General features: G+C 35.6%; 1 protein-coding gene across 2 annotated transcripts in view; it reads right to left on the bottom strand.

Annotated features, from left to right (window-relative positions):
• Nucleotides 1-17267, bottom strand: part of LOC127870946 (cytoskeleton-associated protein 5-like) — a 113431-nt gene that overhangs the window by 13920 nt on the left and 82244 nt on the right. For both annotated transcript variants that reach the window (XM_052413546.1, XM_052413553.1), the window contains exons 34-40: nucleotides 16923-17110; nucleotides 15563-15638; nucleotides 14809-14997; nucleotides 12102-12239; nucleotides 11070-11298; nucleotides 9178-9293; nucleotides 8169-8276 (exon numbers count right to left, since the gene is read on the bottom strand). In XM_052413546.1, the coding sequence (XP_052269506.1) occupies nucleotides 8169-8276; nucleotides 9178-9293; nucleotides 11070-11298; nucleotides 12102-12239; nucleotides 14809-14997; nucleotides 15563-15638; nucleotides 16923-17110 (1044 nt within the window). The remainder of the gene's footprint in view (nucleotides 1-8168; nucleotides 8277-9177; nucleotides 9294-11069; nucleotides 11299-12101; nucleotides 12240-14808; nucleotides 14998-15562; nucleotides 15639-16922; nucleotides 17111-17267) is intronic.

Raw genomic sequence — 17267 nt, 5'->3', positions numbered from 1 at the left:
ATGACGTATAGTCGAATGATTGAGTCATTGCCATCGAGCGCCTGTGGTCGTTCCAGCAGTGGAATCGCTACCTCACTTTAAAGTTTATCATGGTCAGTTCGCGGTCAGTGTGTATGTATGTCAGAGTTTATTTACAGGTCATCGCTGCGTCTTCACGACTGCCGTATGTGCTGACCTGTACTCCAGTTCTTGGTCAGTACAGGGATAGTTATATAATATAGACGGTATCGCGTGAACTAGGTGAACTGGAATTTTATTTAGACCAGATGTTAAATGAAGATATTTGCCGATATAATTATGGTATCTTAATAATAGATTCTTAATGTGCTTTCAACATAACCATGATAAATATTATTTTTTATTAATTTAACAAGAATTATCCCACCATATTGACCAATGTCTTAAGAATAAGCGAGATGATTCCCGGTACTGTTAATAATGGAATCAAATAGCAATGCCCGACAAACCACTAAACAGGGTTGTCCGAAGAACGCGCGAATAAATATTAAAAATATGTACGGATACTTCGCGTGTGGCCGGTTGACTAACATGTTTTAATTTCACTTCCAGTCTTTTTTGTGTGTCTATAGATATATGATCAGCAATATGTAATAATGTAAAATAAACTTCGAAAACTACGCGTAACATCACGTACTGCGTGAAATGCAGCTAAGAACTGCACAGAAAAAGACATATGCTATCTTCGATTTCATTCATTAAACTCTTTAACTTCCACCAACTCCAACCACAATCAACGCCGTATATCTTTTTTTTAAAGATATTTCTTGTTTATAGATTAAGAAGGAAAACGGATTAGGTTACGGTATCACGATCGTCTCGATTATTTATTTTTAAAAAAAATGAAAGAAAATGCCTTTTTAGGTCTTGAACTCAATAACGAATTGAAATATTGGTTATACATATTTATTTTATTCAAGGTTTAATATAATACATACTGAAGTGAGTATTGATACCGCGCGGTTTATTTGTCATACCTGAGAAATGTACGATGGATTCATAATTTTGAAAACACTAGGGATTTGTTTGTAGTTAAATTATATTTAAGTGTGCAACACCAAAAACAACAAAAACAATTGTGAACAGAACAGGGTTTTATATATTTATTCATTCATTCATTCGTCAATTCGTCCGATCGTTCGTTCGTTCATTAGTTCGTTCGTTCGTTCGTTATTTCGTTCGTTCATTTATTTATTAATTCATTATGATTCATTCATTGTTTTATTCATTCATTCATTCATTTCTCTGTCCGTCCGTATGTTCGTTCGTTCGTGCGATCGTGTGTTCGTTCGTTCGTTATGTCATTGATTGATTGATTGATTCATTCATTCCTTCCTTCATTCATTCATACATTCATGCATTCATTCATTCATTCATTCATTCATTCATTTATCTATTTATTTATTTATTTATTTGTTTGTTTGTTTGTTTGTTTGTTTGTTTGTTTGTTTGTTAGTTAGTTAGTTAGTTAGTTTTTTTTTTTTTTTGTTTGTTTGGTTGTTTGCTTGCTTGCTTGCTTATTTATTTATCTATATATTTATTTATTTATTTATTTATGTATTAATTAATTTATTTATTTGTAATAGGTAATTAATTCATTCACTCACTCACTAACTCACTCACACACTGACTCACTCACTTACTTACTCACTCACTCACTCACTCACTCACTCACTCACTCATTCATTCATTTATTTATTTATTCATTCAGTCCACCGTACGTTTGTTAGTTCGTTCGTTTGTGCGCTTGTGCGTTCATGCGTTTGTTCATTGGTTCGTTCATTCCTTTATTTATTAATTTAGTAATTAATTTTGTTTTGAACTTTATGCAATTCTTTTCTTTATAAATATCTGTGTGTAAAAAAATACTACACAAGAAAATGTTTGTATAAAAAACGTTCCAATTTGAAATACCGTCAATAACTAAAAATTATATATTTAATAGAAGCGCGATAAAACCATCCCGGTCATTCATTAAGATGCTTAAAAGTATTAAATTGATACAATTATTTGCCATAATGTATGTCTATGTTCATGTGTGTACATTCAAAACTTGTTCTTATGTAGAAGTCTTCAGGAAAATATCATTTGTGAAGTAATATTGGTGCTTTTCACAGTTAAATACAAGTTTAAACTGTCAAAGACGAGAACATATTTCAAGGCACGTTATGAAAGAACTAAGTAATTTATGCGCAAATTCGGTTTCTAATTTACAGCACATACTGCATGTGAAATAAATATTCGCTAGCGAAATATCTAATGGGACAGAGACGCAATTATATTATATTCCTGTATACGGTTTTTAGTCTGAACTTATCTGTTCACCTTTAAGTAAGACATAAACTGCCTCCATGCTATGCGAATTAATTTTTTATTATTTATTTAATTGTATTTGTCGTCCTCATTAAACTCGCGGTGCTCTTTGTTTCTTCCAGAAAATCAATTCTTCGACTTTGATGTCGTCTATACTCTTCAATTTAAAAGTCAACGGCGCTATTTTCAGATGTTTATTTCAAAATTGGAATCCATGCTATTTTGCATATGCTGTATAAACAATACCCCCAATAAAACAGCGGAAGTCTGCACTGTGTATTAGCAACCCGCTGCGGTTATCCCTTTCTTATCCTTTTGAGCGTCAGGTTATCACACACAGATCAGAGATCGGTCGGTTCCCCTCATAACTTAGTCTGACTTAAATTTTCTGTCGTAAAGTATTGTGGTTATATTTTTCATTAAGAAAACGCAAGAAGTCATAAATGTATGATTAAAATGTGTGGAAAGACAACTGCGTCTTTACAACAAAATATTTATCGCTTCCATTATCGTAGTTAAGGTATGTTAACAACTATTTTAACAATTAATGTAATTTCATATCTTAAAAATAAAGACAGCCACATCTGAGTTAATTTATATACTTTTTTATATAAATTGCAACATAGAAAGGGTCAGAAAAATAAGCCGTGACATTTGTTTTCGAATTTTCGTATTGCGTAACAATAGAAATAACGGTTATCACCACTATTAAAAGCGGCCTAATCATATTTCGGGTCCGATTAACAGGAAATTGTAGCATGACACACCCACATCAAAAACCCTGTTAACACGAGATGTCATAAAGTACCCAAGACCCCCCTCCTGCTGCTACGAAACGATCATTTTTTAACCTTCATCCGTCATTTATTTAATCATTGTTTTAGCGTGGCAGCATTAACATAATATGCATATTATATAATATAAAGTACAAATAATCATAAAAAATATATCAAACATAAAATAAGAAATTAAAATAAAAAAATAAAAATGATGATGATGATGATGATGATGATTATGATCATAATGATGATGATGCTGCTGATGATGAAGATGATGATGGTGATGATGATGATGATAATGATTATGATGATCATCATCATCATCATCATCATGATCATAATGATGATGATTGTTATGATGATGAACATGATGATGATGATGATGATGATGATGATGAAGATCATGAGGACGATGATCATGATGATGATGATGATAGTCTAAAGGCCTTAGAATCAAAGAAAATTATTAAATAACGAACGAACGAACGAAGTAACGAACCAACCAACGAATGAACCAACGAACAAACCAAAGGACAAAAAACGGACGGACGGACGGGCGAACGAACAAACAAATAATAAATAATTAAAAACATAAATCATTAAATAAATAAAAATGAATGAGTGAATGAATGAATGAGTGAATGGGTTAGTGAATAAATGAATAAATTAATAAATGCAAAAAATGAATAAAAAAAATCAATGAATAAATGAGTAAATGAATAAATGAATAAATGAATAAATGAATTAATGAATGAAAGAAAGAAAGAAAGAAAGAACGTGCGAACGAACGAACGAACCAATGAACAAATGCACGAACGCACAAAAACGCACGAACGAACGAAAAAACGAAAGGACAGACGGACTGAATAAATGAATAAATAAATGAATGAACGAACGAACACACAAACAAACGAACAAACGAACGAACGAACAAACTAACAAAAGAACGAATGAGCGAAAGAACGAACGAGTGAACGAAAAGAACAAACCGAAGAGCGAACAAACAAATCAATGAACAAACGCACGAACTCACAAACGAACGCACGAACGAACGAGCGAACAAACGGACGGACGAATGGATGAATAAATGAATAAGTAGATAAATAGATAAATGAATAAATGAAAACAAACGAATCCCTAGTGTTTTCAAAATTATTAATCTATCGTACATTTGTCATGAATGACAAATAAACCACGCGGCAACAAGATTCAATTCAGTATTTATTATATTCAATCTCAAAATGTTCCGAATTCCTTAAATAAAATAAATATTTATAATCAATATTTAAATTCTTTATTGAGTTCAAGACCTAAATATGCATTTTCTTGCATTATTATTTTAATAAATAATCGAGAAGATCGCGATACCGTAGCCTATTCCGTTTTCCTTCTGTTTAGTTATAGAACTTTCAGCAAGGTTATCTATCGAAATGTTATGGCGTTAGCCTCTTACCCCATTCCAAATGGTATGTTGGTAATACCATTGCCTGTCCGTACAACGTAATTCCGTTAACCTAAGGCCTGTTGAACAGAACAACTCGAGTCGTATCGGGTGAGTTACAACATTTTAAATAACTCTTTTGACCAGTAATTCTTTTCAGCTCAATTCAACAGTGAATAAACTGCTGCGCCATGAGCGCATGATACGCCCGTCGTTCGCCAATGAAGTAGTAAGGTAATAAATAACCCTTTGAATCATTTTTTTACTTCAGTTTATTTAATGAAATCACGAAATTTTGACGAACAAAGTCGCATAACTCTGGAACGACAATTCAGAATTCCGTCAAAAATGAAAGGGGATCAGGGTTTATGAATATTAAGATTGTGTTAAAATTTGAAAAAAATCCATCGAAGGATATTTGAGCTACGGTAGGACATTCAATGAAATCACGAAATTTTGACGAACAAAGTCCCATAACTCTGGAACGACAATTCAGAATTCCGTCAAAAACGAAAGGGGATCAGGGTTTATCAATATTAAGATTGTGTTGAAATTTGAAAAAAATCCATCGAAGGATATTTGAGCTACAGTAGGACATTCAATGAAATCACGAAATTTTGACGAACAAAGTCCCATAACTCTGGAACGACAATTCAGAATTCCGTCAAAAACGAAAGGGGATCAGGGTTTATCAATATTAAGATTGTGTTAAAATTTGAAGAAAATCTGTCAAAGGATATTTGACGTAGCGTACGACATTAACAGACGGACGGACGGACGGACGGACGGACAGACGGACGGACAGACGGACGGACAGACGGACGGACAGACGGACGGACAGACGGACGCGGGGTATACCATAATACGTCCCGTCATAGACGGGCGTATAAAAATGCATCTGATATCACTTTAAACCAAGAAATAAGTTTATTACACTTTCGGGCGTTATTACAATTCAGGGCGACACGCGATTGTAATAATGTAATAACTTTATTACAATTGAGTTTGTATGAGAACACCTTTGTTGTCATGCATAGGTCGTATTGCCCTATTAATATATATTTTATATACATGTATGCATTATATTTTACAATAATCTGTGTTTGAAAATGCGATAATATGCAATTTTAAACCAAGAAATAAGTTTATTACACTTTCGGTCGTTATTACAATTCAGGTCGACAATCAATTGTAATAATGTTATAACGTTATTACAATTGAGTTTGCACGAGAACACATTTTTTGTCATTCATAGGTAGTATTACCTTATAAAGATACATTTTCATATACATGTATACAGTATATTTTGCAAAAATATGTGCTTGAAAATGCGATAAGATGCACTTTTTAAACCAAGAAATAAGTGTATTACACTTTCGGGCTTTATTACAATTCAGTTCGACGCGCGATTGTAATAATGTAATAACTTTATTACAATTGAGTTTGCATGAGAACACCTTTTTGTCATTCGTAGGTCGTATTGCCCTATTAATATATATATTATATCCACGTATGCATTATATTTTGCAAAACTCTGTGTTTGGAAATGCGATCAGATGCAATTTTAAACCAAGAAAAAAGTTTATTACACTTTCGGGCGTTATTACAATTCAGGTTGTCACGCAATTGTAATAATGTAATAACTTTATTACAATTGAGTTTGTATGAGAACACATGCTTTGTCATTCATAGGTCGAATTACCTTATAAAGATACATTTTTATATACATGTATTCACTATATTTTGCAAATATATGTGCTTGAAAATGCGATAAGATGCACTTTTAAACCAAGAAATAAGTTGATTACACTTTCGGGCGTTATTACAATTCAGGTCGACACGCGATTATAATAATGTAATAACTTTATTACAATTGAGGTTGCATGAGAACACCTTTTTGTCATTCATAGGTCGTATTGCCCTATTAATATATATTTTATATCCATGTATGCATTATATTTGGAAATTATCTGTGTTTTAAAATGCGACAAGATGCAATTTTAAACCAAGAAATAAGTCTATTTCACTTTCAGGCGTTATTACAATTCAGGTCGACAAGCGATTGTAATAATGTAATCACTTTATTACAATTGAGTTTGCATGAGAACACATGTTTTGTCATTCATAGGTCGAATTACCTTATAAAGATACATGTTCATATACATGTATACACTTTTTGTGCAAAAAAATGTGTTTGAAAATGCGATAAGATGCACTTTTAAACCAAGAAATAAGTTTATTACACTTTCGGGCGTTATTACAATTCAGGTCGACAAGCGATTGTAATAATGTAATAACTTTATTACAATTGAGTTTGTATGAGAACACCTTTTTGTCATTCATAGGTCGAATTACCTTATAAAGATACATGTTCATATACATGTATACACTATATTGTGCAAAAATATGTGCTTGAAAATGCGATAAGATGCACTTTTAAACCAAGAAATAAGTTTATTACTCTTTCAAGCGTTATTACAATTCAGGTCGACGCGCGATTGTAATAATGTAATAACTTTATTACAATTGAGTTTGTATGAGAACACCTTTTTGTCCTTCATAGGTCGTATTGCCCTATTAATATATATTTTATATCCATGTATGCATTATATTTGGAAATAATCTGTGTTTTAAAATGCGACAAGATGCAATTTTAAACCAAGATTATTATTTTTTCGCTTTCGGGCGTTATTACAATTCAGGATGTCAAGCGATTGTAATAATGTAATAACTTTATTACAATTGAGGTTGTATGAGAACACCTTTTTGTCATTCATAGGTCGTTTTGCCCTATTAATAAATATTTTATATACATATATGCATTATATTTTGATATATTCTGTGTTTGAAAATGCGATAAGATGCGATTTTAAACCAAAAGATAAGTTTATTACACTTTCGGGCGTTAATACAATTCAGGTCGACAAGCAGTTGTAATAATGTAATAACTTTATTACAATTGTTTTTGTATGAGAACACATTTTTTGTCATTCATAGGTCGTATTACCTTATTAAGATACATTTTTATATACATATATACACTATATTTTGCAAACATATGTGCTTAAAAATGCGATAAGATGCAATTTTAAACCAAGAAATAAGTTTATTACACTTTCGGGCGTTATTACAATTCAGGTCGACACGCGATTGTAATAATGTAATAACTTTATTACAATTGAGTTTGTATGAGAACACCTTTTTGTTATTCATAATTCGTATTACCCTATTAATATATATATTATATCCATGTATGCATTATATTTTGCAATAATCTGTGTTTGGAAATGTGATCAGATGCAATTTTAAAGCAAGAAAAAAGTTTATTACACTTTCGGGCGTTATTACAATTCAGGTTGTCACGCAATTGTAATAATGTAATAAAGTTTATTACAATTCAGGTCGTTATTACACTTCAGGTTGTAACAATGGTATGTGCACTTAATCAACTTTGGTTACCCGCATACAGAAACAAAAATAAGCCGTGCTCTGTAAAATGGAGGTTTAATGCATGTGCGTAAAGTGTCGTCCCAGATTAGCCTGTGCACTTTTCACAGAGCACAGCCTAAAATAACCCAAGCTTTTCTCTGCGACTATGTTGATGATGTATGCCCTACCTCGCTGACTGTTGCATTAGGATCCAGACCACACTGGGCCCTAAGCATGCGTAGTTTCTCCCGGAAGTATGGCGCAGGGTTGGCCTCGCTGGTCTGGCCGGCTCCAACCTGTGATCACAAGGAGACCACATGATCATGTAGGGCTATATATAGTCTGATACTTATATACTGCTGCTATACCGGGACATCTTTAATGCAATATTATTAACACTTGCCGTAATATGCAGCCACGAACATTTGATTGATTCTGTCACAGCCAGGGACAGTCATAGTAAACATTTGAAAACAAATTCATAAAGTAATACATTTTTTTAAGCATGAATTATTTGTTCCAATATATATGAAAAATTGATTTTAGAAGTTTATATTTATTTGTTAAATTATTCACATATCCTTCAATCTATGATAACTAATATAGTTATTTGCAAGAGTTTGATCATAAAACTTTTTTGAAGCTACAAAATTCACCTAGGTAGAGAAATTCTAATATAGGATATGGGCAATGCTCTGTTAAGAGGCTTTAATGCATGTGCCTAAAGTGTCATCCAAGATTAGCCTGTGCAATCCGCATAGGCTAATCAGGGACAACACTTTCCGCTTTTATGATATTTATTTTAATGAAAGTCTCTTCTTAGCAAAAATCCAGTTTAATCGGAAAGCGTTGTCCTTGATAAGCTTGTGTGAACTTCACAGGCTAATCTGGGACAATACTTAATCCACATGCATTAAACCCCCTTTTCACAGAGCACGGCCCATATACTTTTGGCTCAGACAAATTCCAGTTGACTTGACAAGATTCAAATTAGAGACCTGACAATCTCAATGTCTTATCCTATAAGTGGAGAGCTGCTCTAAGATACATCAATATAGATACAATTTTATAATGCAGACAGACACAAGAAACTTCAGTATCCCTTAATTCTTTACATTGCAAAAATAACATTCTTAAATCTCTTAGTTCCTTCATCATTACTTAACTGAGGTAAATGGACTGAGCCTCGTTATTTACCTCTGTCAAGCCATCCATACCACTGGAAACCCCCATCACTTTCTTAGGCTGAGCCGTCCTCTGCGAAAACTGGTCTGAACTGCCAATCTCTGCATCACTTGTACCCTTGGTGTCACCTGGTAAAAAAAGTTTTCAGGCTTTACTTGATTTAATAACCAGATAACAAGATTTGACATATAATGTCTATATAAAAAAATATAATTGTTTGATGTCTTGCAAAATAATTATCCCACTGCCAACAATGTATATCTAAGGTAGGCATGATTATATAAGGAATAGTATGACCAAGGCTTTCTTAAGCTGCCATGACTACATTTAAAACAAGAGCAACGCATAGCGGGTGCCAACACTCGGCTGTGCATGCAGTTTTGAATAAATGAAAGCTTGTCAGAAGTGACCTTAACCTTTGACCTAGTGACCTAAAATGTGTGCGGCATGTAGAACTCATCAAGATGCATCTAAATATGAAGTTTCAAAGTTGTATGTGGAAGCACTTTGATTTTAGAGCCTATGTTAAGGTTTTAGCACGACGCGGATGCCGGACGGCAGACGCCCAGCTGGCTATGACAATACTTCCGGTTTTCTCAAAAAACAGCAGAGCTAACAAGATGTGTTTGTGAAACCCTATGTCCCCCCCCAATATATTTGACCTTTGACCTTGAAGGATGACCTTGACATTTATCACTCAAAATGTGCAGATCCATGAGATACACATGCATGCCAAATATCAAGTTGCTATCTTCAATATTGCAAAATGTTTGGCCAATGTTAAAGTTTGACGCAAACAAACCAACAAACCAACAGACAGGGCAGAAACAATATGTCCCCCAGTATAGACTGAGGGACATAAAAAAGTTACTACTGGTAAAGCTCACACAAATTTTTTAATACACCATACACACACTACAATACTAACAAGGAAACATAACAAATAACAAGGATACATTCAACTCTCACAATGATACATTCAACTCTCACAATACAACACTCACAAGTATACATACAACACTCACAAGGATACATACCAACACTCACAAGGATACATACAACACTCACAAGGATACATACAACACTTACAAGGATACATACAACACTCACCAGGATACATACCAACATTCACAAGGATACATACAACACTAACAAGGATACATACACCACTCACAAGGATACAAACAACACTTACAAGGATTCATACAACACTCACAAGGATACATACAACAACCACACGGATACATACCAACACTCACAAGGATACATACAACACTCACAAGGATACATACCAACACTCACAAGGATACATACAACACTCACAAGGATACATACAACACTCACAAGGATACATACAACACTCACAAGGACACATATCTAAGACTGCATAGGTTCCTTTACTTGTTCACTTTATTCTTGGGTCATAAATCTAATAACAGCAAGTTAATATTGGCCCTGGTGTGGTGGCTTTTACCGAAATGTATGATAGGAGCTACCCTGTTGAATAAGGATAATATGTGTCTTGTTCTGAGAAAATTGGGCTTAATGCATGTGCGTAAAGTGCCGTCCCAGATAAGCCTGTGCAGTCCGCACAGGCTAATCAGGGACAACACTTTCCGCTTTAATGGTATTTTTCGTTTAAAAGAAGTCCCTTTTTACTGAAAATCTAGTTAAAGCGCAAAGTGTCGTCCCTGATTTGCCTGTGCGGACTGAACAGGCTAATCTGGGACGGCACTTTACGCACATGCATTAAGCCCAATTTTCTCAGAACAAGACACATATGATTATCATGCTATTATTACAGACAGGGAAGCTGCTGAGCTGTGGATGCACAACTGGTCTGGAGATATGCTGACCTGATATTGAGTTAGACCCATCTTTGCCTTACAAGTCTCAAGCTATACCTTGTGTCTCTTCCTGCTCCAGGGCTTTGAGTCCGCGTTCAACGTAATTCTGAAAATAGTGGCTGGTCTTCTTTAGGAACGGTTCAATATTTTCCTCAGGGCAGTTCTTTTTGAACTCGTACAGTTCCCGCAAGCCTTCTTTGGAGCTCTCTTTAGAGCCCACCTTCTGAAATATCTTGGTCAGCGTGTCGTGAGTCACGTTGGACAGACGCCTTGACTTGGTGGTATTCTGGAAGAGGATATTAACCTGCTCAAAACTGAACATTTAAAAAGTAGTGCAGTTGGTAGAAGTTTCTCAGTTAAACAAAAAAAAATCTTTTAAAAGTATTGTATCCTGAAAAATTTATTATTTATTCAATCAAAAAAATGAGATTTTTTTCTTTAATATTATGATATATTTTATCAGCAAACTGTGGACAGCATGTACAATTATGGCGCCATTGTATCACACAGACATGCATTTCCCTAGCATAATTTTAACAGTTGGACAGCTTTCTCAGATTTTTAACGTTTTTAGAAAAGATTGGTTCAGTACAAAAAATGTTATTTTGGAACAAAACAAGAGATGTGTTTGTCAGAAACACAATGCCCCCTGCGCCGCTTTGAAACCATATATTTGACCTTTGACCTTAAAGAAAGACCTTGACCTCGACCTTTCACCACTCAAAATGTGCAGCTCCATGAGATACACATGCATGCCAAATATCAAGTTGCTATCTGAAGCGACATAGAAGCTATGATCATTTTTCGAAACCTAAACGCGAAACCTAAACGCAAAGTGACGGAAGGACAGACGGACGGACGGTCCGATCACTATATGCCCTCCTTCGGGGGCATAAAAAAACATTTAAGTCCACTTTGTTGATGCTTTGTTTGCTTTGGACCCAAACCAACCACATTTAATGACATACATTTATTATCAGCCTTCTTACATTATCATGATTTGACAGAGCATAAAAAGGTTGAGTCCAACCAGCTTCCTATTAATTTTGAACAAAACCAACACAGGAATGATTGAGACTGATATCCTACCCTTGGTGTCCTGTTCTCTGCGTTGGTTCCATTTACCTCCACCTCCGTACTGAGTCCATCCTTCTGTAGCACCATCTGTATGTACAGCTTCATCTCCGACTTCTCACTGGCGTCTATCTGACCCAGGTGTTGCAAGATCTGAAAACAAACACAGGGATACACTGTACATGGTAGTATGGAATCAAACACAGGAATACAATGTACATGGCAGTCTGGAAACAAACACAGGGATACACTTTAAATGGCAGACTGGAAACAAACACAGGGATAAACTGTACATGGCAGACTGGAAACAACCACAGGGATACACTGTACATGGCAGACTGGAAACAAACACAGGGATACACTGTACATGACAGTCTGGACACAAACACAGGGATACACTGTACATGGTAGTCTGGAAACAAACACAGGGATACACTGTGCATTGCAGACTGGAAACAAACACAGGGATACACTATATATGGCAGACTGAAAACAAACACAGGGATACACTGCACATGGCAGACTGGAAACAAACACAGGGATGCACTGTACATGGCAGACTGGAAACAAACACAGGGAAACACTGTACATGGCAGACAGCAAACAAACACAGAGATACACTGTACATGGCAGACTAGACACAAACACAGGGATACAATGTACATGACAATCTGGAAACAAACACAGAGATACACTGTACATGGTAAACTGAAAACAAACACAGGGATACACTGTACATGATAGTCTGGAAACAAACACAGGGATACAATATACATGACATACTGGAAACAAACACAGGGATACACTGTAAATGGCAAACTGGAAACAAACACAGAGATACGCTTTACATGGCAGACTGGAAACAAACACAGGGATACACTGTACATGGCAGACTGGAAACAAACACAGGGATACATTGTACATGGCAGACTGGAAACAAACACAGATATACACTTTACATGGCAGACTGGAAACAAACACAGGGATGCACTGTACATGACAGTCTGGAAACAAACACAGGGATACAATGTACATGGCAGACAGCAAACAAACACAGAGATACACTGTACATGGCAGACTGGAAACAAACACAGGGATACACTGTAAATGGCAGACTGGAAACAAACACAGAGAAACACTGTACAAGGCAGACAGCAAACAAACACAGAGATACACTGTACATGGCAGACTGGAAACAAACACAGAGAAACACTGTACATGGCAGACAGCAAACAAACAGGGATACACTGCACATGGCAGACAGCAAACAAACACAGGGATACACTGTACATGGCAGACCGGAAACAAATACAGAGATACACTGTACATGGCCGACTGGAAACAAACACAGAGAAACACTGTACATGGCAGACAGCAAACAAACACAGGGAAACACTGTACATGGCAGACTGGAAACAAATACAGAGATACTCTGTACATGGCAGACTGGAAACAAACACAGGGATACACTGTACATGGCAGACTGGAAACAAACACAGGTATACACTGTACATGGCAGACTGGAAACAAACACAGGGATACACTGTACATGGCAGACTGGAAACAAACACAGGGATACACTGTACATGGCAGACTGGAAACAAAAACAGAGATACACTGTACATGGCAGACTTGAAACAAACATAGAGATACCCTGTTCATGGCAGATTGGAAACAAACACAGGTATACACTGCACATTGCTGTCTGGAAACAAACACAGGGATACAATATACATGACATACTGGAAACAAACACAGGGATACACTGTAAATGGCAAACTGAAAATAAACACAGAGATACACTTTACATGGCAGACTGGAAACAAACACAGGGATACACTGTACATGACAGTTTGAAAACAAACATAGGGATACAATGTACATGGCAGACTGGAAACAAACACAGGGATACACTGTAAATGGCATACTGGAAGCAAACATGTTGCTACTGGTCATAATGGACTTGCAAAACAATTTGTTAATGCTTCAATTAATATGAAACTTTTATTTTTAATTAATAACAGGTTAACGAAGACTTGGAATAACAAGAGATGTGTTCGTCAGAAACACAATGCTCCCTATTGCGCCGCTTTGAAATAAAATTTCAATATATCATTTGGCAGGTATAGAAATTATCTCCCTTTCAAAGCTTATTACTTCTCTTGGATTGTATTTTTTGACTTTTGACCTTGAAGGATGACCTTGACTTTTCACCACTCAAAATGTGCAGCTTCATGGCATACACATGCATGCCAAATATCAAGTTGCTATCTTCAATATTGCAAAAGTTAAGGCCAATGTTAAAGTTTTCGGACGGACGGACAGACTGACTGACTGACGGACAGTTCAACTGCTATATGCCACCCTACTGGTGGCATAAAAAAGTATTTAACAAATTGCATTTCCAAGTGAACAATATCATCGTACATGGGGTTTCAAATGGCCATAACATTCAATTACCATTCCTATTTTTTTTATAAAGAAAATGTCTATATAAATAGATATTTTACCCCCCCCCCCTCCTACCCATCACTTCTTTAAAATCAACATACTTGAATCGTTCATAAAAGACCTGTCTGTTTTTCATTTACCTTTGAGAATTTAAAGAAGATTGTACAAAACTAAGGGTTATATTTGCTATTTATGGAATAAAACCAAAAAGTAACACCCAACACTATTAATTCGTCACACAATAAAAGGCCTAGACAAATGTTCAATGTACTTTTGATCCTTTCAGTTTGACAAGTGAGTGCAGCACAGTCTTGATGGTCCGGAGTGGGAGGTCGTTGGGCCGGTCCTTCCAAGAGTGTGAGGGGAATGCCTTGAGGAACATATGGATGTCATAGAGCACCCGGTCAAGATTCAGATCGTTGATTATGTCTGGCAACATCTTCACCATCTTCCATAGACACTGTAGAATATGCACACAAGCAAAAGACATGAGACCATTAAACTATTTCTTTTTTTTTCTCAGGTTCACCAACATTAGTTCTTAAAACAAGAGCACTGCATAACGAATGCCACGCTCGGCTACGGGTGCAGTTTTGAATAAATGAAAGCTTGCCAGATCTTTTTTTTTATAGGTCACAGTGACCTTGACCTTTGACCTAGTGACCCCAAAATGGGTGTGGCGTGTAGAACTCATCAAGGTGGATCTACATATGAAATTTCAAAGTTGTAGGTGGAAGCACTTTGACTTTAGAGCCAATGTTAAGGTTTTAGCACGACGCGGACGGCACGACAAGCTGGCTATCACAATACCTCGGGTTTTCTCCAAAAACGCCGAGTTAATAAGGGCAGCTCTCAGCCCCTTTTAAAACTACAATAATAAATTGTACTGACATTTTGTTTTTGATATTTTGTTTGAACGAAACAAAAACAACTTAAATTCTGAAAACTCAAATACGAAAGGCTTACACTAAGCTTCTAAAAGACATGCCTACAGTTTGTATATTGAAGACTCAAAGCTGGCATACCTTCATGATAATCTCGATAAACTTGTTGCTGCAAGTCTGGCTATCAACGCACTCTTGGAAAAGCCGGATCAATGCACTGCAATGAAACAGTCAGTTAAATTATACATGTCAGATCTGACCTCAATAGGCAGAAGTATGAACATTCACAAGCTTGGGTTCACACACATTTCTACATTGATATACAGGGTACAGAATCAAGTGACTTTGTGGGGATCCCCCATTTAACTTTAATGGACATAAACAAAACGGTTAGTGGTGCTTTATTACAAATAACTTAAAAAAAAATTTTTTTATAAGAATTTCATCTAGTGCATAAAGGACAGATTTTTATGCTGCTAATGGCCATGTTAAATACATCAGAATTACTTCATTTAATAAGCCTGTGTCCTTGTTCAAAATTCGATTTGTACTACACAGTTATGCTTCATGCAGCTTGAAATTTTGACACCGATTTCAGATGTTTTCAAGGATTTTTTGTTATACCTTAAGATACACAAACTGCAAGAAAAAAGTATTTTATGCACTAAAGATTTTTGCAAATGTATTTCAAAAACTTGAGACATTGCAAATATATAGTTCTTAACTGTGTGTTCACATTCTGTCCAGCCCCTGCGTAAACCCCTGAAAACACTGTTTATTCTGCACCCTGTATATGCACACACGTTTCAACATGATATATGAATTGTTCACAAAGAATTAACTCCAAGATCAAATACAGATAATACTCCACTTTATGCTCAACTGAACTGATTCAGAAAATTACCTATTTTGCAATGCAATTGTATTCTGAATTGTATTGTTAGAAAACAAATTCAAACATCATCTAAAAAAAACAAGAGATGTATTCGTCAGAAACACAATGCCCCCTACTGCACCGCTTTGATTGATTTATTTATTTTTATCATTTGGCAGGTACATATAATTTTCACAAGGGAAGTTATATTTTTTAAAGGGATATAATAAATAATATTACTTCCCTTGTAAAAATGATCTGTACCTGCCAAATGATAAATAGAAATTATCTCCTTTTAAAGCTTGTTACTTCCCTTGGATTTGTTTTTTTTACCTTTGACATTGACCTTTCACCACTCAAAATGTGCAGCTCCATGAGATACACATGCATGCCAAATATCAAGTTGCTATCTTCAATATTGCAAAAGTTATCGCCAATGTTAAAGTTTTGGACAGACAGATTGACGGACAGACAGTTCAAATGCTATATGCAACCCTACCGGGGGCATAAAAATACAATCACCTTTCTCACAAAAAGCAAGTAATAAATCACACTGATTTATCTACCAGTTGGTAGCCCTGATAAGGGTTTTAATTTGTGAGATAAAAAAATTAGTAAGTTGCTCACCACAGCACATTGGTCTGATGTGACTTCTCCACAATTTTGACCACCAGCACATTAACCGAGCGCACGATCTGCGGCCCCTCCTCCAGGTCGTTGAGGCGGCTGTCCAGCAGTAGGGTGACCAGGTTGTACAGCAACTCCTTCAGTGTGTCCCGGGAAGCCTGGCCGGCCAGCTGGCTGTTCTGGAACAACTGAAAGGGACGCAAGGACATTTGATGGAAATACAGTTTTATCTGAGTTAGATTGATTATACTATTTCATACAATAAGTGTTCATGAAAAATACATCTGGACTAGGACACAGTCTCTGCATGGTAGCTATTTCCAACTTATTTAAATATTCTTAAGT

This window comes from Dreissena polymorpha, chromosome 1, assembly GCF_020536995.1.
Source record: "Dreissena polymorpha isolate Duluth1 chromosome 1, UMN_Dpol_1.0, whole genome shotgun sequence".
Taxonomy (NCBI): Eukaryota; Metazoa; Mollusca; class Bivalvia; order Myida; family Dreissenidae; genus Dreissena; species Dreissena polymorpha.
The sequence above is the reverse complement of the archived record's forward strand: the minus strand, read 5'-3'. Positions and strand labels throughout refer to the sequence as shown.